Source organism: Diospyros lotus, chromosome 1 (assembly GCF_014633365.1).
Source record: "Diospyros lotus cultivar Yz01 chromosome 1, ASM1463336v1, whole genome shotgun sequence".
Classification (NCBI taxonomy): Eukaryota; Viridiplantae; Streptophyta; class Magnoliopsida; order Ericales; family Ebenaceae; genus Diospyros; species Diospyros lotus.
This window is the reverse complement of record NC_068338.1, coordinates 19,681,780-19,704,960: the sequence shown is the minus strand read 5'-3', so window position 1 is coordinate 19,704,960 and position 23,181 is coordinate 19,681,780. Positions and strand designations below refer to the sequence as shown.

The following is a 23,181-nucleotide window of genomic DNA, read 5'->3' as shown; positions in this document are numbered from 1 at the left end:
CCACTGGAGACTACCAACCTAAGGACGCGTGTGCTAGTACGCAACCACCACATGTCTATCTTAGGAAGCGCCATGTGTTCTCCGGATCTCCATCCCAGATTTGATTTGAACGAGAGAGACTCGGTCAACTGAGATTCTCTCCAACGTCCCCCTTTCAAAGGTGATCTTATCTCTTTGGAGTAAACTTTACGTCATCTATAAATAAAGGTCAACTTCTACAGGTATGGGCATCTAACGATTGAGTGACTTTCCATTTCGAGTATTTTCTTCTACTGACTTGAGCGTCAGAGTCCTCCCAGGGGATTAAAGCCCCGCCCTTGCAGGTACCTGGTTCAAGGTAAACCTCGGTGATCGGTTCAGTATCATCAGGGCTGACTTGGAATAAGGAATGATGAAGCTCAAGTAATATGCACAATACGAGTAAGGAAAGGAGAAAGTATTTTGTAAATTAAAACATTGGTGCTTAGACAATTAATTATATGTTATCACATGTTGCGATAAATTTATATTAGTAAATATATTTAACAGATTTTACATTATTTTTATAGGTTTAATCTTATCACGAATACAAGAGAAGGGTTAATTACACCAATAATCACTCAACTTTGTATTCTATTACTGTTTGGTCACTGAACTTTGAAATATTATCTATTATTCACTAATATTTTCAAACTGTTATTATTTAGTCACTGAACTTTAAAATGTTACCTGCTAGTCATTAAAATTTCAAAATCATTTTTCACCTGTCACTCGTTAGTCACTGAAATTTAAGTTCACGAGTGACAAATGAGAAACAGTTTTGAAATATTAATGACCAATAGGTAATTTTTTAAAATTTAGTGACTAACAGATAACATTTTAAAGCTCAGTGATCAGATAGTAACAGAATGCAAAGTTGAATGATTATTGGTGTAATTAACCCTATAAGAGAATATATGATTAAATTTGGACCCTAATTTTATGATTACCCTAAAAAGTTTTGTTGTAGAGAGTTTGATTCTAAATTTCTATTTGAATATTCATCTATAGATTTTTAGATACTGTAGTCTGTATTTGATGTACTCTCTTCTCTCTTTGGGAAATTTGCAAAAATAGGACTGACGGCAAAGAACTTTGCAAAAATAGTTTTGCAAAACTAGGACTTTTGAGAGTTGAATGGACTAAAATGCCCCCGATTTAAATGAGCCTATGATCTCTTCATCTTCTTCCTCTCGCACGCACATCCCCAATCGCCCGTTGACCAGAACATCGCTCTCACTCGTCCTCTTCATCATCTCTCTCGGCCGTCCTCTGTTCTAAGCATTTAGGGTTGCTGCTTCATCGTCGGTCTTTGCCTTCAATGCCATTGCAGGTAATATCAGAGTGTTTTACCCTCTTCGATGAGATATTTTTAATGACTACGTAATGGGTATGTAAATGAACCTCGCTCTGGTTCTGCATTCTAAAGCTCGATTGAGTGAAGGCTATGCATTTCACTATAGGTTCAAACCAGAAGCATGCACAAAAATGTTTTATATCCATTTGGTTTATATATCGGTACCCAAAATTATTTTATGTACTGACATCATATATCAGTATAATTGTATCGGTTTTAATTGAATGTAAACTAATACATAGTAATCGATATACTTCCTACATCGGTATAACTGTATCGATTTTAATTGAATGTAAACTGATACATAGTAACCGATATACTTCCTATATCGGTATAATTGTATCGGTTTTAATTTAATGTAAACTGATACATAGTAACCGATATATTTCCTACATTGGTATAACTGTATCGGTTTTAATTTAATGTAAACCGATACATAGTAACTGATATACTTTCGATTTCAACTACTATATCAGTATAACTGTATCGGATGTAATTTTACTTAAACCGATATTTGATAACCGACATATCCTTGCGCGATCAATATTATGAAATCGATATAACCTTATATAACCGATGATAACTTTTTTTACTTACATCCAACTGATGATTTTTTATAATTTACAGGAATGGCAACCAAAAGACCTATACACGTTGCAAGTTTAACTTGATGACAAAGACTAATGTCGTATTATACCAAAACTTGACACAAACTTCATAAACAAATACCATTACATTGGAATAACAAATCATTAATTCAAGAAAAATAAATAAAAAATAGTTGGTGTCTCTCTTGTGATGCACCTCTGTTGCAGGTCCCTCTTCTACAAAAGACATATCGAAGCAGAAGCCAAGGAAATAGATCACTTTTCTCAGGTTTCTCGGATGCCAGCGCAGGTTCATTCATAAACAGTGATTGCTCTAACCATTTTGGATTATTCAACCTCCCAACACATTACCAAAGTATTGCCTTGGGCAATGTATTTGGAGGTTGAAGAATCCAGAATGGTCAGATCAATCACTCACTGTTTGTTGATGAACCTGCCCCAGTATCCGAGAAGCCCGAGGAAAACGATCTATTTCCTTGGCTTCTGCTTTAGTTCATTGGGGAACAACGTCTTCAAGGTGATATCCAACGTCTTCAACACTAACCTTTGTTGTCTTCCCGAATTCTCAATTGTGTTCTTCTCAAACGTGATGAGAGCCATATTTATAGAGCAGTCCTTCCTATCGATGCTGACATTGGGAAGTGCAAAGGACAAATATTTAATTTTTCATCATTAACCATTTAAATATCGGATAAGTTACAGATATATTCGCACCGATAGTAACATGTAATGTAGAAAAGATGTCAGTTTAACTTATTGATTGTATCCGATACATTTATCGATAACTCTTGGAGACATTGTTAAGTGAACCGTTTTAATCTCTTGGAGACATTGGGAAGTGAATCGATAGTAACATGGACGAAGGATGTCGGTTAAACCATATTGGTTTGTCATCGATACATGTTGACGACATCATTCTATATTGTCATATCGGTGACCGATATTTATAGCGCAGTCCTCTCCTATCGGTTTTGACATTGGGAAGTGCAACGAACAAATACTTAATTTTTTGTCATTAACCATTTAAATATTGGTGTCTACATATCAGTTAAGTAACCAATATATTCGCACCGATAATAACATGTACGAACATAATATATACGAATGTCAGTACCGATAGGAACATTTACCAATAACTCTTGGAGACATTGTTAAGTGAACTGTTTTAATCTCTTGGAGACATTGGGAAATGAACCGTTTTAATCTCTTGGAGACATTGGGAAGTGAACCGATAGTAACATGGACGAAGGATGTCGGTTAAACCATATCGGTTTGTCATCGATACATGTTGTCGACATCATTCTATATTGTCATATCAGTGACCAATATTTATAGCGCAGTCCTCTCTTATCGGTTCTGACCTTGGGAAGTGCAACGGACAAATACTTAATTTTTCGTCATTAACCATTTAAATATCGGTGTCTATATATCAGTTAAGTAACCGATATATTCGCACCAATAGTAAAAAGTACGAACATAATATATATTAATGATATATCGGTATATTCGATACAAATTTAATGTATACCGATACATATTAACTGATTTACAACCTATAAGAAATACTATATCGGTTAACTATATCGATTTAATTTTACGTAAACTGATATATAATAACGGACATATCCTTGTGTGACCAATATTATGAAACCGATATAACATGATATAACCGATAACGTTTTTTACTTACATCCAACCATTTTTTTTTTCTAATTTACAGGAATGACAGCTCATGTGATGTATGAAGGTCGGTCGGAATATAATGCTGATAGAGGCACATATAAGTACGTGACCAATAAATGTTGGTAAGTTCCATATATAGAAGGTTCAATTTTAGTCATGCTGACATGTCGATTGTGCTGAAGTACAAGTTTAGGATGCTAGAAATATCTGCACCTCCATTATACATTTTATCGGTCTATAATCGATGTGGAATCGACAGTATATTCAGTTTCCGTTTACATTATAATTGGAAGTCATCCATAACATCTTATACATGTTGCAAGTTTAACTTGATGACAAACACTAATGTCGTATTATACACAAACTTGACACAAACTTCATATTTTTACACAAATACCATTGGACTAAGACATCATTAATTCAAGAAAAATAAATAAAAAAGAGTTGGTGTCTCTCTTGTGATGCACCTCTGTTGCAGGTCCTCTTCTACAGAAGGCATACCGAAGCAGAAGCCAAGGAAATAGATCGCTTTCCTTGGGCTTCTCGAATGCTACTGCAAGTTCATTCACAAACAGTGATTGCTCTGACCATTCTAGATTATTCAACCTCCCAATACATTTCGAAAGTATTGCCTTGGCAATGTATTTGGAGGTTGAAGAATCTAGTATGGTCAGAGCAATCACTCACTGTTTGTTGATGAACCTGCCCTAGTATCCGAGAAGCCCGAGAAAAATGATTTATTTCCTTGGCTTCTGCTTCAGTTCATTGGGGAACAACGTCTTCAAGGTGATCTCCAACGTCTTCAACACTAACCTTTGTCATTTTCTCGAATTCTCGATTGTGTTCTTCTCAAACGTGATGAGAGCCATATTTATAGAGTAGTCCTTTCTATCGGTGTTGACATTGGGAACTGCGAAGGATAAATATTTAATTTCGTCATTAACCATTTAAGCATCGGTGTCTACATATCGGTTAAGTTATCGATATATTCACACCGATAGTAAAATGTACGAAGGATGTCAGTTAAACCATGTCGGCTTAGAATCGATACATGTTACCAATATCATTCTATATTGTCATATCGGTGATCGATATTTATAGCGCAGTCATTTCCTATCGGTGCTATCATTGGGAAGTGTAACGGACAAATACTTAATTTTTCGTCATTAACCATTTAAATATCAGTGTATACATATCGGCTAAGTAACTGATATATTGGCACCGATAGTAACATATACGAACATAGTGACCGATATACATCATATAACGAATGATATATCGGTTACTGTGTATCGGTTTAAATCCGAAACAAGGAATCAATTGTATATTGGATATATATTATGTATTGGGAAGTTTGTAACGGACATCATTATTCATATCTGTTGAGTATCTGGAGTGCATTTAATTCCAGTCTTTAACGTGTCCTACCGAGTAGACATTGGGAAGTGAACCGTTTTAATATTAAACTCACTTAAATATTTCAATATCGGTTAAACCATATCGGTTGGTAATCGATACATGTTGCCGATATCGCTCAACTTTGTCATATCAGTGTATAGATATCGGCGAACTACATTGATTTTTACCGATAGATCGTAACCGATATCCTAATAGTCACATCGGTTTATATTATATCGGCAAATACAGTTCGGTTTGGATATCAATACATTTTACTGATATCAATAAAAAATTTGAATTTTTTTCTGACATATGCACTGCACAATGTACGCATCGATTGGACTACTTTTTTACTGGACACAAATGCCCTTCCCGCTCAAATGGAACTCTTGATCTTGCTTGCACTTCGACTGCTCCATTACGGTTACATCGACGTCGCTCTTGCTTCCCATTTCCATTGATTACGCCTGATATTGAAGTTCTAAAGAGGTTACATCGACGTCGTTCATTGCTCTTATTTGCTTCTGATGGCACGCTCACGTCGTGTGTCGTTTGAGAAGAACAACAATGATAAGATGGAAACGTCGGCTAATAACACGAAGAAGAAGATGACAAGGGATAATGACTTGGAGGTCAACAAGTATTTCACCGCCAAAATCACGCGACATGATCATTTTGAAGGCACCGTTGAAGGCATTTGGAGTATACTGAAGCAGAAGCCTCGCCTGGAGGAACAGTTTAAGGCATCTGCTTTTAGCCAGATTGTATATGGGGTAGATGGACTAACTTGGAGTATTCAGTTAGTCCACAGGCTATTGTTAAGCCTGTTGCAAAAGACAGACGATGAAGGATCATTGTTCTTCAAGCTCAAAGGTTAGGATATAAAATTTGGGAGGGAGGAGTTTGCGCTGATCACGGGGTTGAAGTTTGGCAACAACGAAGCGAAAAATCATATTGAATGAGCCCCACAAATGTTTGCTAGGCTTTTCCCCGAATGCAACCTAAAGATGGGGGTTTTAGGGTCGAGGTTAATGAAGGTGTTTCATTAGGATATTGTTAGCGGAAAGGTGGAATGTTCTGATGACGAGCTTCTATCCATGTCATATCTGATGATGATGTGGGAAATCCATTCCAAGGCTCATGCCACGAGGGTGGATATCAGGTATTTTCACCTGGCCACTCACTGGGATGAGTTGAACCGATTTCCTTGGGCAACTGACTCCTTTATCACTACTACAGAGAGTGCTAGAAAAGGCATATTGAATGGGTTCAAACAGAACGCTAAGAAGAAGATGTATTCCATTGAAGGTTTCCTACTTACCATACAGGTATGGAATTATTATGTGATATAGAGATATCGAGATTTAGTGTCGTTGTCATTGCGGACTTATCGGTTAATAACAGACATTTCGATTCACATCATCAATTTTTTATACATATCGGTAATTTAATATCGGGTTAATAACCGATGATGTGAATTGATATGTCTGTTATTAACCGATAAGTATAACCGATATGTCTGTTATTAAACATTATGCTTACTATATATCGGTGGAACACCGATGTGGACTAACCGATACGAACGTGAATATCGGTTATACTATATCGATAATTGGCCGATTCTTTTAACCGATATGTCTTTGATTAACTGATATTTATAACATATGTATATACTCTCGAGAATCGATGTGGACTAACTGATACAAATGTAGATATCGATTATATAATATTGGTAATTGACTGATTGATTTAACTGACATGTATGTTATTAATCGATATTTATAACTGATATGTCTAATTTAAATCGATTTTTTTTTTCCAATTGCAAATATTTTTGTTTGAGGTCATGCCACATTTGGTTGACCTGGAAATTGTGAAAAGAATAGGAGAAGGCCCTCAAGCTCTAAGAATAAAGAAATAAAGACTTTATACTTCTAAGATCTCCCAAGAGAAAATTACGGAGCGTGAATTTTTAAAAATAATGTTATCCATATAGTGCCAACAAAAGAGGAGATGCGTGCAGAATATTTTTACGAGGCACATGATGTGGAGGTTGAAAAAGAAGAAGAAGAAGGAGAAAATATGGTTGAAGGAGAAGGAAGGGGTGAAAATGTGGTTGAAGTAGAAGAAAAACAAGAACGAAATGGTGAATCAAAGAAAATGCGTGTGGGGCAGATGAAAAATAAAAACTTTAAAGAACTATTTACAAGGTATAAAGAATGAAGTTGGGGCAGTTAGTAGAGAAGTTCAGGATTTGAAAATGGAGATTAGAATGATGAAAATGGAGGTGAATAATGAGATCGAAATGATGAAGATGGAGGTGAAGAGGGATATAGATAACATTATGAACCTTTTAAAAATATTCTGAGGGAAGGTGGAGATTATGGGGGAGAGAAAGAATGAGAATGGAAAAGATGTTAAGGGGGGGAAGGTGCAGGATGGGGATAAGGTAGAGGTGGGGAAGGATGTGGAGGTGGGGATTGAAATGAAGAGCATGAAGGTGGAGGTGAGGAATGAAATGGAGGTGGAAAAGGTGGAGGACGGGGGAAGGTGGAGGATAGGGATAAGGTGGAGGTGGGGATTGAAATGGAAGGCATAAAGGTGGAGGTGGGGAATGAAATGGAGGGGGGGAAGGTGGAGGAGTGGGAGAAGGTGGAGGATGGGGATAAGGTGGAAGAGGGGAAGGAAAAGGAAGGGTCGAAGGTGGAGGTGGAGAAGGTGAAGGAGGGGGAAGGTGGAGGATGGGTATAAAGTAGAGGAGGGGAAGAAGATAGAGGTGGGGAAGGATGTGAAGTCGAAGAAGGTGAAGAATGAGAAGAAGGAGACTGAGAATGTAGAGGAGAAAAATGAGGAGATGAAGGATGGGGACAGTACGATGGATGTGTCCTTAGAAGTAATCAGTGCGACAAGTCCTATTAAGGAGACGTGTAAGCACTTCCGCCCGAATATCCCCAACCACCCGGACTACCCGAGCGAGAGCGCCTACGGGAGGAGAAAAAGAATAAACACAAGACAAGAACTACCTTGGCATGCATACACAAAAATAAGGACAGTGGAAGCGAAGCTAAACACATGCATGCACTACGGGTACCCTGCTAGCACAACGGTCAAATGATAAATAAATAAACACAGACTCCTGTGCCGACATACACTAGAATCGAGGAAAGACCTGGCACAGTACAAAAATAATAGAGTAAATCCTACTCAGACATCAGAGTTAACAAGGATTGATGGGACTGCCTGTACACCATACTGACTCTACCGCTAAAAGCTGACTCCCTTACCCTTGACTCACGCTGCCACTACCTGGAATGATGGAAAAACAAAGTGAGTCGAGAGACTCAGCAAGCATAAGAAAAGAAAGGCTGAATGCTATATAGAACCAATAAGCTCTCCCCCAGAACACCAACCCCCAAGTACACACAAGTCATGAGACGCTACAACACAATAGTATTGCAAAATAAAAGCACATACAGGTCCTTGGGGCTCACACAAGACACACGGCACCCAAGTCCCATACCAACCTGCCGCTACTCTGAAAGGTAACAAATATCTCCAGCAGCCAGTGCGCGCCATCCCGGGTCGGTGCTCCCACCACCCGTGTGTCCGTGTCAGTACTCTCGACACCCGAGCCATAGGCTCCCTCGGAATGGTCCTCTCGTCCGAGAACTAATAACTACCAGTAACCATGCAATGCACATAAAAATGCAATAGCGTAGTGAGCATCAACGTGATACACTGGTGCCCATACATCCAGACATCAGGCCATGCTCCGCCCACATAGTAAACCACACGCGATGCATATGCCCGTGCTGGATGCAACCTAACCATGCTAGAATGTCCGTGTCCAAGCATACTCAATAAATGAATATCCCCACATGCAACCCGTACCCATGTGCATATCAAATCATAAACAGTAATATAATGAATCTAATCGTGCAGTAAATCACATACTGGCAGAACTAGTCAGCAGTGCTCAACACCGATTAACGGCCAGTGACTAAGAGTGTCCACCCGACGGTCCACTTCAGGGCCGTACAATAATCTACCCCAACGTCATCAAACAGCCGACCCCTGCCCCACTGCTCGATAGCTCTAACCGAATCATAAATAAATCTGAGAAAATCGTAAATGAACTCGCACGTCTAAGAACCTAGTCCCCAAGATGGGTTCGGCATCATTCCGAAAGGAATGGAGGCGGTACAAACCCCATAGGCTTTCAACAATTAAATTCTAGAAGTTCGAATTTAATTTAAATTAAAAAAATGAATAATAATTCAATAATTAATGCCAGACGCAGAATTAGAGTAATGGAGAGGATAAAATACGAGAAATCATGGGGTTTTTCACGGGAATTAAAGATCATGATAAGAGGGTTAGGAACTTGCCTTTACACTGCCGTTCCTTGCCTTTCTTGCACTCCCGCTGCAAAGTAAAATGTTTTTCTAGCAATTAATAAAATCATGGCTCACATTAATTAAATCTAACCGAGTAATATAAATAATTTAATCGTCTAGAATCCCACGTAAGCACACCACAAATAAAACCCCAATGAGTCTCATATTTAATTTAAATTAAATCATACTAATAAAATCCTCAATTCGTATAATTAATACGTGACACCGAAATGAATTAAGGGAAGGCGAGGGGTTCATAAAATGGAAAGAAATTGTAAGGGTAGATGAGAGCTTGCCTGTATCTAGTCGTTTACAGCGTTTTTACGCTTAAATGCCACCAAAATAATGCACGCTGTAAAATAGAATAACTCCCAAAATCAATAAAATTGGACCCAAAATAAAATTTCAACCGTACAGAATGATTACTACATATGTATTTACTTACCTGGCTAATTAAACCGGGATTAAACATAATTTAATCTTCAATTTCCTCCCAAAATTAGCCCCTGCGGGCTATTCTTCTTCTCCAATTTTCCTTCTCCATTTGCTACTCGAACTCTCTGATTTTGCTGCCAAAATCGTGGCTTAAAAGCCACAAAAGAAAGCACCAGAGACTACCGCGTGGCAGCCTAGTGCAAGCCACCGTCTTTAGGCCTAAAACATTTTGGGCGCCCATGGTTTGACAAAATTGAGCAAAATCCTCCCCCAGCACGCATGGCTGAGCCTCAATCCTGCGACCTCCAGCATCCTTTCTCGCGCGCGCACCACCAAGCTGGCAGCCTCCTTCATTCAATATACACGCTGCCTTAATTTTATAATAAACCGTAGCCACTTCCTCAAATCACATTTTAACCCCCAATAGTTTCCATTAATTACACATGCACCTGAACTTCTTTTTCCCTTTATTATATTTACACCCCAAAACTTTTGAAAATCCACTAAATTAATTTATTTTCCTATTTCATAAATACCCCCAATTAAATTAATTAAACCTAAATTTCCTATTTCCTCAAAATTACATAAACAAACATTTTTCTTAATTCTCCAAATACCCAAATAAATTAATATTTCCTTTTAACCCACAAATATTCAATAATCACCACAAATACAATAATTAATAATTATCAACCATTTTCAAATAATTTAATTAATTACCTTTGATTTCTTATTTTCCTCAAAATCACATAAATAAATACTTCCTCTTAAATTCCCAAATATTCAATAATGTCCTCAAACACCAGTTTGAATAATTATTATTTATTTTCAAATTTTGGGATATTACAAGACGTATAAAAATAGACGTACACAGAAGGGACAGAAAAGAAAAAGGCTAATTGAATCAATATTAAAGCCTGATGCTGAAACGAAGGATAAAAGACCACCTACATACATCTCCAAGCTTGACAAGCTGAGCCCCCTAGACATAAGTGCTCAAACTAGTATTATTTGAGAGTCCTTAAAAAAATATATGAAAAAGCCAAATAATCGGATATCAACTATAATCGCAAGCTGTTGTTCAATGAATAAGGACTTTTTTGAGATATTCACTGCACCGGTCAAGTGGCTCCAATCTGAGGTAAGTAATTCTCTAATTGTATAGTAATTCTGCTATTGGTATTCATATATCGATGTGTGATCGATATATGTTACTGACAGTTGTATTGATAATTATATATCGGTTATGACACCTTTATCGATATTCATATATCGATATTCATACATCGATTAATGACTGATATATGTTACCGACGGTTGTATTGCTATGTATATTTCGGTTATGAAACCTTTATCGACATTCATATATCGGTGTGATCGATATATGTTATCGACAATTGTATTGGTAATTATATATCGGTTAATATACCTTTATCGACATTCATATATCGGTATTCATACATCGGTTAATGACCGATATATGTTACCGATGGTTGTATTGCTATGTATATTTCAGTTATGAAACCTTTATCGACATTCATATATCGATTTTTATATATTGGTTAATGATCGATTTATGTTACCGATAGTGTATTGGTATTTATATATCGGTATTCGATGTCGGTTATGATCATTTATTTATAACCAATAGGTGTTTATGATACTTTGTTTAAATCCTTGCAGCACATGGACAACTATGTGTACATGCTTAACAAGAGAATGAAGGAATCACATACTTACAATCAAGAGTTAACATTGGTTGATACAACATTTGCCGTAAGTTATACAACAATCAATATATATCAAAATATTTATATGGAATTAACTGTTTATTTTGGAAATTAACTATTTATCATTTTGACCTCACACAGCAAGCCTTGAAAAGTGATTGGGAACTTTATAAGGCAGGCAAATGGAAGACGTGGGATGATCACGACATCCCTGTTGTATTTTTTTGGGCTGAGACGGGTTACTCCAACCCATTTTTGAATGTAGATAACGTGCTCTGCCCTGCAAACATCGATAATAATCACTGGGTTCTGGTTAGGGTTGATTTGGGCTCTCAACATGTTCATGTTTACTCCTCTACCAAACCCATAGGTTATGAAAAGAAGTTTCAATATATGGTAAAGATGATACCAAAAACTTCTAGCAAAATGTGGATACGGAGATTTGAAACCTGGATTTATTGTGAAGGATAAATGAGAATTAAAGATTGAGGACGCTTTGTAGCAAACTAGGTAAGAAACATTTATTTTATTTTTATTATTTAAAGTTGTTTTGATTGTGATGCCTATTAATTTTTGCAACTTGTTTATAATTGGCAGGGGTGGTGATTGTCGGATTTTTGTTCTGAAGTGGATGGAATTAATGGCCCACAACAAATCAATTGTAGAAACGACCTAGTCAAAAGCTTCACAATTTAGAACTCGAATGGCTTGAGAGCTTTATGCATTTGCAATATTGGATGCAAGGGATTTTGCAGCCAAGATTGCAGATAAAATAGATAACAAGATAAATAAAAAATAAACAATTATATTTGTAGTTATTTGTAAATTTGCATTCTTTGCATAGTACATATTGTGTACAGGTTATTGGAATAACTGTAATGATTGTTGTCATTCTTCGAATATAGTTGTAATATAACTGTAAATTTACCTTATTGTAATAAACATTTAAATTTAAAATAATTTATACATGCATCTAGATTATTGTAATATGATTGGAGCATTTAAATTTACATGCACTCATATCGCTCATGAAACCGAAGTAGGTAATAAACATCTAAACCGATATCAGTACAACATATCGACCAAATGCCGATGTAAATTACCGATATCCTTTGTATTCTATTTCATCGATTTATATACGTCGGTTATATGCACCGATATCCTAATACAAAGGTTAATTCGTTTGCAAAATATTGGCCGATGATCGATTCAAACAAACTGATATCCTTCTCATTTATTGTAATCGGTTTTCGTATGTCGGTTACGTGATCGATACATATGAACTAATACCCTATTATAGAGTTTTGCATACGTCGGTTATATAACCGATATCGGTTTTTTAATTATAAATTAAACTTATGTTCCTTGTTAGATCGGTTTCTTAAAATCGATAGTGTTAGGACATGGATGTGTTAGTTATATGCACCGATATCCTCCTCATTTATTATAATCGATTTTCATACGTCGGTTACGTGATCGATACATATGAACCGATACCCTGTTATAAACTTTTGCATACGTCGGTTATATAACCGATATCGATTTTTTAATTATAAATTAAACTTATGTTCCTTGTTAGATCGGTTTCTTAAAATCGATAGTGTTAGGACATGGATGTGTCGGTTAATATAGATCGGATATTATTAATGCTGATTCTATATACATATCGGATATTAATGCTAATGTATAGGATTCCATATATATTGTGTCAGTTACCGATTGTTAGATTTTATATACATTGTTGTTTAATCGGTTTACATACATAGTGATGATAACTGATATGTCCGAACCGATATCGATCACCAAACAATTTCTATTTAAATACTGCAATGATACTTGTTCCATGGTTGTTACCATATTTGAATGTATATTTAAATATTTATTACAACATTGGTGAAAGAAACAAATATATGGGTTCAATACAAATATATGTGTCAGACGAGTCAAACATGATCCACTCTTGCATCTTTCCTGCTGCCTTCCTTTTTTTCATCCAGACTTATTGGATTTGAGCAAGTTTGGCGATTGTGGCCAATTTGACCACAATGACCACATTTTACCCTTCTCTTCTCTTCACCGGCTGAAGGAATTCGGCATGTCTTGCGTCTTCCACATGGGCGTCTAGTTGCCGGAGGTAGTAAATTAATATATGCACTTTCATCTAGTACGATCCAATCGGTCAGACTGCCCACCGGTATAATCGGATCAGCATAGGCACACAACAGAGCCTCTATTTGGATGTGGATGACAAAGTGTATGGGTCAATATTACGTGAACGTGCAGCAGCCAAGGCATGTCCACATGGCAATTTGTCGAAATCAAACACTTGACATGAGCAAGTTTTCGCCTTCAAGTCTACTATGCCACCGGAGTTACCATATTTGATATTGAATCTATACATATCAATCGGTTCTGACTGCCAATATTGGGATAATGAAAATCTTTTGGCTATTTCTCCTTCAGCCCAAGAGGTTAGATCTCCACCCATCTTACTAGCATGACCTCGTCTCTCATAAGACCATTGTTGTAGCATATTCTTAATATACTCCATCAAACATTGAATAGGCAATTTACTACATCCGCCAAAGCTGCATTGAGGCATTTTGCAATGTTTGTCGTCATTATATCAAACCGCTTCCCATCTGAATAAGCACGTGCCCAACAACTGAAGCCGACCTCTCTAAGATAGGTGCCGACGGCTGGATCATATCGCTCAAGCTCGTTAAACAATTCATGGAATTCTGATTCTCGATAAGCCTTCGCTGCCTTGTAGAACAAACAATGCACATTTTCATGCTTGAATTTAGCCTTAACGTTCTGGCCAATGTGATATATACAATGTACGTGTAGTGCATTAGGGAAAATCGTCAGTACTGCCTTACTGATGCTTTTGTGCCTGTCAAACACAAATACCAAATCAAGTATGTTTTGGCCAATTGCTGATCCCAATTTAGTGAAGAACCATTCCCATGAGGCATTATTCTCGGAATCTCCTACTCCCCATGCTATAGGATATACATTGTTGTTACCGTCTTTGGATGTGGCAACAAACAAACTACCAAGATATTTACCCTTGAGAAAGCAAGCGTCAACTGCAATTACGGGCCGCATTTGACTACGAAATTCGGCAAGACGTGCACTAATTGCTATAAATAGGTACTTGAATATGCTCTCATTGTTACTCTCGATTTCAGCAATAGTTCCAGAGTTTTTTATATTCAACATGTACAGATAAGATGGCAGCAATTGGAATGATTCCTCCGCACCCCCCCGGATCATGTCCAAAGCCTTTTCCCGCGATCGCCATGCCTTTAAATAACTTATGTTGACCCCAAATTCCTTGCGAACATCGTTGATAATGTTCTTAGGCTTATGAATACGCTTCACATCCTCGTAATAGGGTTTTACATGAGAACCAATTACTCTGTTATTCGCTTGGCAATGACCAGGCCGCATTATTGAAGATGAACATGAATGAGTATTTACATATTTCCTCACTACTCAACTAAAAGAAGTTCTAAGCGTTGTTGCCCTCAACCGCCATTGACACTGATTGTGCTTACACTTCATGTACAATACCTTCGTAGTTGACTTTACCATCTTGTATTCATAATTCTTTTTCAATGCCAACAAACTCATCCTTTAATGCAATTTAGATTTTGAAGCAAAAATTTGGTTCAACTTAACTTCTGACACCTAGGACGATGTTCCCGAACTAACCCTTGATAATCTCGAAAATGGGAGAAAAGTAGGCTACTCAGCAATATCACCAACTTGTACATCGATATGGACCAATTTTTCAACATTAATCCCATGGAAAACTTCTACTTCTTCAGACCCTGCTCTTGCATCATCACAATTAAAAACATCTTCAGCACCATGACAACCATCATCACAATTGACTTCTTCAAACCCATTTCCATCCACGTGATCATCACAATTAACATCGTGATGAAAACCATCCATATTCATGTTCCTTGTGGCCTTGTTGTTCGACCATATTGGACTATCGCTGCCCAACTGTATCACCGACAAATTACTGCATCCTTGATTCTCTGCAATCTCTTCATTCGGCTGTGTACTCGATTTTAATTTGTCCACAAAATCAACACACAATGAGCTTCTCGATTCTATCCGAGAGCATTCCACTGTAAAGCACTCAACATCCATATCACTTTGAATCTGCATTGGTGGTGCCGATATATCTAGAGTCCTAAACTTGTACTTCATCACAACTGACTTCTCAGAAGGACTAAAATTGAACCTTCTATATACGAATGAAGGAATGAAACACTGCAAAATGATGACCCAAAAGGAAACAAAAATATGAAAAATACAATCAATCATATGTTATATTTGATCTTCTAACAGATCAAAACACTGCATATGTCTAAGTAGATAGTATCTGTGCTGCAGATTGTGTAACTGCCGCTGCTAGGAAGAAGAATAGACAACAATGGGGGTTCTCACTTGATGTGTGCCATCATCCCACGACAATGAAGCAGACACCCTTGTTGCTCCTATTGCTCCTTCCACCTTCACCAAAAACCCTAGCTTTTGCCCGAGGGACGTGAATGCCAGAACTGTGGGTTCGACCCTGATCCTAAGTGCCTGTGGAGAATTATAATTAGTCAGTCTGGCATGATATGTGGATGTGGGTAGCCCAACATTTGTGACCGTCCTCTTTAATGTCTGGCTAAATGGCCTCAAGGCCATGGTTGAAAGGGTCAGGGACGGAAGGTTTAGGTCCCACATTGTCCCATTTCTGCCAACATCCGAGCAAGTTGTCATCTCGCCGGTGACAAGTCGCAAGGCGGTGTTATTGTACCCCTGTCCGCATAAAAGCTTGATGTAGTCAACTGGTTCTGCATCATATACAAGGCCAGGGTTTGTAGCTTCAAGGGGATTCATATGGCCTGAACCGTACGCAAATTCTGCTTCTGGGCTAGTTTCCACGCTCAAGGGAAAGGCTGAAAACAACAATAAAGTGCGAAAGTGATCGACTCAATATCATTAAGGGCTCAACTGGCAGAGTTTTTGATTGGTCCCTGGTTGAGATCGGCAAACTGGCCAATCTAATTCTAGTAAAAATGGTTATGGGATGTAGCTTAATTACCAGTAGTCATCATGGCAGACTTGATTGCAGCAGGGGACCATGAAGGGTGAAAGGATTTGATGTAGGCAGCCAAGGCAGAAGCATGTGGGCATGCCATTGATGTCCCGGATAATATGTTGTAGGTTACTCTTCTTCTGTCTTCTTTTACTCTTGTCACCGGTGAAGCCTGTGACCATGCTGCTAGGATGTCGACTCCAGGAGCAGCTATATCCGGCTGCATCAGAAAATGTCAAAAGGAAGCATGAAACCACAATACCAATTGATGAAAACAAAAATATGCCCCTCTTGTACGATGTGACACCCAAAAGCACTGTGTAGGCCAGGGGCTATCAAGTTGAACCTCTCATATATATATATATATGCGCACTTACGGGGAATAAACATTAATGTCAATTACTGAAAAAATTTGTTCATATGAAGGTGAAATCACACCAATAAAAGAAGATTAGATAGATTACTACTAATCAATTACGTACTTTGAGTATATCAGTTGTGACGAGATTTGGACCCCTGGATGAGAAGGAGACCACATAGGGAGCCAGAGTATCATTGGCCTCATTGCTCTTGAATATAGTTGCCTTTGGATTGCTGTTTGTTTAATAGACAGAATATTTTTAGGAAATAATACATATGCTCATGAGGGGAACAATTAATAGATTGATCTATAAGAATTCTGTATACCTAGTGGAGTTGATGTAGTTGAAAATATGGCTACCACCATCATCTCTTACTACAGCAGCTGGAAGAGGAAAAGAGGAAGCAAAATCCCTCAAGCCTGTCACTTGCATCACAGCCCCAGCTGCGCCGGCCAAGAGCGCTGTTTCCCCGTTACTGATTTCATCACAGAGAACGATTTTACCCTTCACCAAGTCCCGGTTCAACGAGCCTCTGAGGCAGTACCTGCATTCCCACAACCATTGTTAAGTCAGTTTTCTCAGGAACAAGAAGGGCTCAACTAGAAATTTTGGCAACTTGAACTATTATACAAGAATTTTTGCTGAACATTTCAAGAATTTTTCCAAGATTTTGCTAGAGCTCTTCTACATTACCTGGATACGGAACCAGTGATGTTTGCTGTGGTATTTGGAGCATCTCCAGCATAGATCATGGGATATTTTTTCTGCATCTTGAATGTGTTTAAGGAAATTCCCTGCAGACGCATGCAGATTCAATACCCACGGTAAGTACTATAAGCCCCTTTGCCTTTAAACTTAGGACGTGGGTGACCAATTAGGCCCCAAGGGCAGAGAGAGATTGATCACGTCGCATGGGGACTTAACCTTTGAGACCTTTATCCCGACGCATCTCAACTCTCATGTCACTTGGGACTCCCACAAGTGATCCTAGAGTTTTCATGTGTACTGCTAAAAACAAAGAGAGGACATGACAAGAAATTAAGACTTGCCTGGTAGACTTGATTGTCACCCAGCTGAAGCTTGGTCAAGAACTTCCTGTCAATGGTGCTAGCAGCAACTGAAAGAAACCAAGGAGCTACATTCGAAATGGTGGCAAGGTCCGGTCCATTGTTACCCCCTGAGGCAGATGTCAATATCCCATTCTTCATGGCATGAAAAGCTCCAATTGCTATTGAATCCTCAAAATAACGTTTTGGATAGCGCCCCCCAACTGAGATGGAGATTATGTCAACACCATCGGCAATGGCGTCGTCGAACGCCGCCAGAATGTCAGCGGCATGGCAGCCGTCTGACCAACATATTTTGTACGCTGCAATCCGGGCCGCTGGCACGCCTCCTCTCGCAGTTCCCCTGCCCAACCCCATCAGGCTAGCCATGCCAACTGCGCCTCCGGCTGCTATGGATGCGCAGTGTGTTCCGTGGCCGTTTGTGTCCCTCGGAGACGTTGCGTCTTCCTTGCCATACTCCCCGTCGCTCCGGTAGAATCGTGCTCCGATAACTTTACTACATTACCAAGAATGGAATGTTAGGATAAATATGCGAACTTATAAGAAAAGATAAAATTAAAAAAAAAAATGTTACAAAATAGTACTTATTGCAGGTGAAGTTGGAAGAGACTTGGCAGGTGCCCTTCCATTTGCTTGGCGGCGGGCCAAATCCTTTATCGACAAAGCTGTCGGACTCCGGCCAAATGCCGGTGTCGAGAACTCCAATAATAATGTCGCTCTCAATAGTTGTTCTTTTGACTTGTTGGGAAAAACCCATAAAGTCCCATGACCTTGTTGTGTGAAGTTGATACTTCTCGTTGGGAAATACTGAAATTACCCCATCCATCTCTGAAAATTCAACATACTTCATCAACAAAAAAAAAAAAAAAAACACATAGATTTCCTCCTAAATAATCATCTTGGTAGTTCTCTAGAAATTGATTTAATATACCAGCAATTCTGGCCTTCTCGTCCTCAGTTAACATGGCAACAAACCCATTGAAACTCTTCTTATAGCTGTAGAGAAGGGACGCCGATACATCGTTGCTGAATATGTAATCAAAGTTTTCACATTAATATTTAACTTGAGAGTAAAAAATAATAATATAAAATATAAAATTACTATTCGATCTATAAGTTTTCACAAAATGATTATAACAATTTGAGTTGTTATCGTTAGTGAATGATTTTACAAGATAGGGCAACTCAAGCACAAGGCAGTAGAGGATGAACCTGCCAAGAGCCTCTTGCAGCAAGCTTGTATGGAGAGATGATATAGAAAATCCACCCTCTGGGGTGTCCCCCATATAAATGATGTAAGCCTGCATGATGAATCAAACAATTGAAGAATGCAGATAGCATATATGTGTATATGTATATATATATATATACAAAAACTTATTTTCCATGTATGTATATGTCAAAGATAAAATGGAGAAAGATAGAGAGTTTGCCTGTCGAGGAGCATGAGAATCTGCGGCTTCTGGTTTGAGCAGTAGGAGGGAGAGGTGAAGTAGGAGAACCCACAAACCAACGGTCATTTTTCTTGCCATATAGATATCTTTGTACCCACTTAATTATCTTCTCTGCTGTATATCAGATCAGATTGCTCATATTGAAGCAACAACCAACAAATGAAGCTTATATAGAAGGCTCGCAGGCATGAAGGGCTCTCTCTTAACCATTATTTGATGAATCAAATACATCGAGATTGTCTAGAAGACGACTAAGCACATCTGTTAATGGGTCAGGTCTATATGGAATATTCAAGTAATACGAAACTGAAGCATGGGATGAACCTTCTTAATCAGATTAATTAATAATAAGTTTATTGTCAATGGATGATCAAAGAATAATATGTTAATTTGTCTTATTTATTTAGTAGACCAAATTGATTATTTTCCAAGACAATATATAATATCTAGAAGACTATCTCCTACAATTCTCACTATCTTTCCCCCCACAATGGCCATCTCAACGTCGGAAGAATCCCACCGTTGCAACAAAGTCATAGATCGAAGGTCGAAGTGATCATCTAGAATAGGAAATTAGTCGGAAAAGACAACTTGCAAATGTGATGGTGATGACCACTAGATCTGACGACGGCAACGACCAACGGATGTGACAACAACAACAAGCAGCTTATTTGACAATTGCCTCAACGGGATACTAGGTTTGTGATTATTGATTTTAAAAAAAAAAAAATATTTATTTGTGTATTGGATAAGTAATATTGTGTATTTAATTATTAAATTTATTAAAAATAAATAAAATAGAGAGTTTAATAAAGAGAAGAATAAAGAGCGTGGTTGGAACAAATAATTTTTGAGAGAGAAAATAAGAAATAAATTATTTATAATATAATAAAAAATAAAATAAAAAGCAGTTGGAGAGTCCAATCAAGCATATATATATATTAACCATAAATGTTGCCTGGATTGATGGAGAATGTGATGGGAAGCTTCCTACAAAATAAATGAAAAAGAAAATCTCTCAAACTTGAGGAACGAGTCAAAACAATTTTGGTGGCTTTTATATAGCAAGTCATGCTATTTATACATCATTTATATACATGTTGAGTTACACAATACACATAAATGACATAAATATCTCTCATTTTATTCCGCCTCAACTTGAGATGTACATCATAATGTATCAATAGCATTTTTTATACTATTACTACTATACTACTAAATAATTAAGAATTCCGCTTACGTTGAACCAAAGATAAAAAAAGTTAAATTTTTTTCTTGCAATTTGTCACAATGATTACCATTAAAAAATGACAAAATTAAAATGAAATGTCAAAAAATTAAGGTGACAAGTGAAAAGATAACGATGCTGATCTGCTATTCTAGCTCACGGGACAACAGATTATTGAGAGGACAGAGTCCAATTGGGTCCCACCCTCATAATCCATCCTAACTCTATTGCAAGTCACTGTCACGCAAGCAACAAATCAGGGTTGAAAAAAATAATAATAATACAATTAATTGCCCGAATACATTTTATTCAAAAAAAGCCATTTACAAATGTTATCATCAACTAGGTGCTGTGACACATGTTTGCACCCCTGGCACTGCAGCCTTAGCACAATCTTTTTGGTGTCTTTGATAGATATAAATGCTTTCACAATATATATTGAATGCACATATCATATAAAATATTAATATTATTTAAAAAAATAATACATCTTAAATCCATAAGTAATGATAAGAACTTGATTGAAATGGCAAGCACAAATGCACTGTGCCAAACAAAATCTTTCTCTTCTTCTCTTCTATGATGTCTTAACCTTTTCTTAATGAGAAGAAATTGTATGATAGATATAATAGAGAAAAGAGGGGACCTAACATTTTTTATATAATGCCAATAGTATTTCACCCATCACAAAACCCTATTGGGTCTATACTTATTTCACAAATCATATATATACAAATGGGCTTAAGCCCATTAAGGTGCACCAAGTCCAATGTTCAATTATGATCACATATAATCCATTTAGGCATCCAGGCATTGTTAAGCTATAATTCAACTAATTTTTCTCAAAACAACATATAATTAATATTGCACATATTATGAAAAATTCTAAAATTCTTCCACTTTTGCAATATTAGTTGGTGTCAATTTTTTTTTTTCTTTTTTTGAATTGACTCCCTAGTTGGACAACAAAATTTTAAAAACTTGAGTGGCCACTATTTTTTCAAAGCATAGTTTAACAGATAATCACCATTAAACATGTTTCATTAAACTTAATTACCAAAATTAGGTCATAGCCATCAAAATATATTTACTTCCATAAATTCGCACTATGGCCATAATATTGGCAATTAAATCAACATGAATACAATATGATTTGAAAGTGTAGTATAGACAATAGCATATACCTCTGTAATTCTTATGCCAAGTCTATATCAATCCTTTAACCATCATTATAAATGAAAACTGAATCTGGATGTCTTCAATAGTGATAAAAGAAACAAGTATAACAGCTCCAAAATATACAGTGATATCATCAATCTAATATCATGAAAAGATACATCAGCATGCATATGACTTTAAAATTTAACATGGATCTATGAAATAAAATAATTAAGCTCATTACATAACAATAATTGGGAATAACAAATCAATAAAATAACAACTCTCACTAATCAACCACATCAAAAGACTTTAAAATCCCCATATTAACAACATGTCTTTTAAAATCAATAGGTCTAAGTTCTTTGATTAATGGATCAACAACCATAACCTGAGTATTTATGTGCTCCACAATAATATCACCTTTCTTGACTATATCTCTAACTAAAAGATACTTGATCTCTATGTGTTTGGAACCACTAGAACTTTTATTATTTTTAGTGAAGAAAACTACAACACTATTATCACAATAAATTTTGATTAGCCTTAAGATGGAATCAACAATCAAAAGCCTAGAAATAAAGTTCTTTAACCACATAGCATGTGATGCCTCTCTATAACATGCTACAAACTCTGCTTGCATAGTAGATGAAACTACAAGTGTCTGTTTTGCACTTTTCTATGAAACTGCCCCACCGACTAACATGAAAACATATCCAAAAGTGGATTTTCTTTCATCAGGACACCCTACAAAATCTAGATCTGTATACCCAACCACCTATAACATCCCATATCGAGCAATAGGAAGGACCGGAACAACTTATCCTAATGAGCATACACAAACTTCTCAGGGGTCACCCATCCTTAAGCTTTCCTAGCTCAAACATGCTTAACCCGAGAGTTCTTTACCTACATTCATCCCAAAAGGTATCTAGCTGGTGTTGTTTCCTTCCTTACTTATCTTCGATATATACTACCCTTCTCTGGGCTCTTGAGGTATTGCATTCTCCCCCCATTGAGCACATGATATCCTCGTCATGCGACCTTACAACTAGTCATAGATCTTCTCCCATTTGGAGGTTACTATCCTAGAAGCCTGCTAGGAGCCGGTCCTTGTTTAGGCCCTCGCACCCCGGCGCCACTCTCCGCCCTTATCAGACCGCCTTCTCCAAGGGT

At 37.3% G+C, this 23,181-nt stretch overlaps 2 protein-coding genes across 2 annotated transcripts; both read right to left on the bottom strand.

The window, feature by feature from the left end:
• Nucleotides 1-14,176: 14,176 nt before the first annotated feature.
• LOC127807228 (uncharacterized) lies at nt 14,177-15,082 on the bottom strand. The gene has a single exon (XM_052344949.1). The coding sequence runs from the start codon at nt 15,080-15,082 to the stop codon at nt 14,177-14,179; it is 906 nt and encodes a 301-aa protein (XP_052200909.1).
• Nucleotides 15,083-15,953: 871 nt separating this feature from the next.
• Nucleotides 15,954-19,870, bottom strand: LOC127811439 (cucumisin-like). Its single transcript, XM_052351310.1, has 10 exons — nt 19,599-19,870; nt 19,378-19,466; nt 19,097-19,191; nt 18,750-18,993; nt 18,148-18,661; nt 17,792-17,892; nt 17,424-17,642; nt 17,219-17,330; nt 16,743-16,956; nt 15,954-16,596 (listed from the first exon to the last, which is right to left on the bottom strand). Exons 1-10 carry the CDS (start codon nt 19,695-19,697, stop codon nt 16,061-16,063), a joined length of 2,223 nt encoding a protein of 740 aa, XP_052207270.1. The 5' UTR covers nt 19,698-19,870; the 3' UTR covers nt 15,954-16,060.
• Between the last annotated feature and the right edge of the window lie 3,311 nt (nt 19,871-23,181).

What these genes read in the sequence shown, in the direction of transcription:
- LOC127811439 (XM_052351310.1), bottom strand. Translation starts at nt 19,697, where the DNA reads ATGGCAAGAAAAATGACCGTTGGTTTGTGGGTTCTCCTACTTCACCTC. An exon ending in CTGCAAGAGGCTCTTGGCAG is followed by an intron (nt 19,192 to 19,377) that starts GTTCATCCTCTA and finishes TTACATATTCAG; the next exon opens with CAACGATGTATCGGCGTCCC. An exon ending in GTGACAATCAAGTCTACCAG is followed by an intron (nt 17,893 to 18,147) that starts GCAAGTCTTAAT and finishes ATGCGTCTGCAG; the next exon opens with GGAATTTCCTTAAACACATT.
- LOC127807228 (XM_052344949.1), bottom strand. Translation starts at nt 15,082, where the DNA reads ATGCGGCCTGGTCATTGCCAAGCGAATAACAGAGTAATTGGTTCTCAT.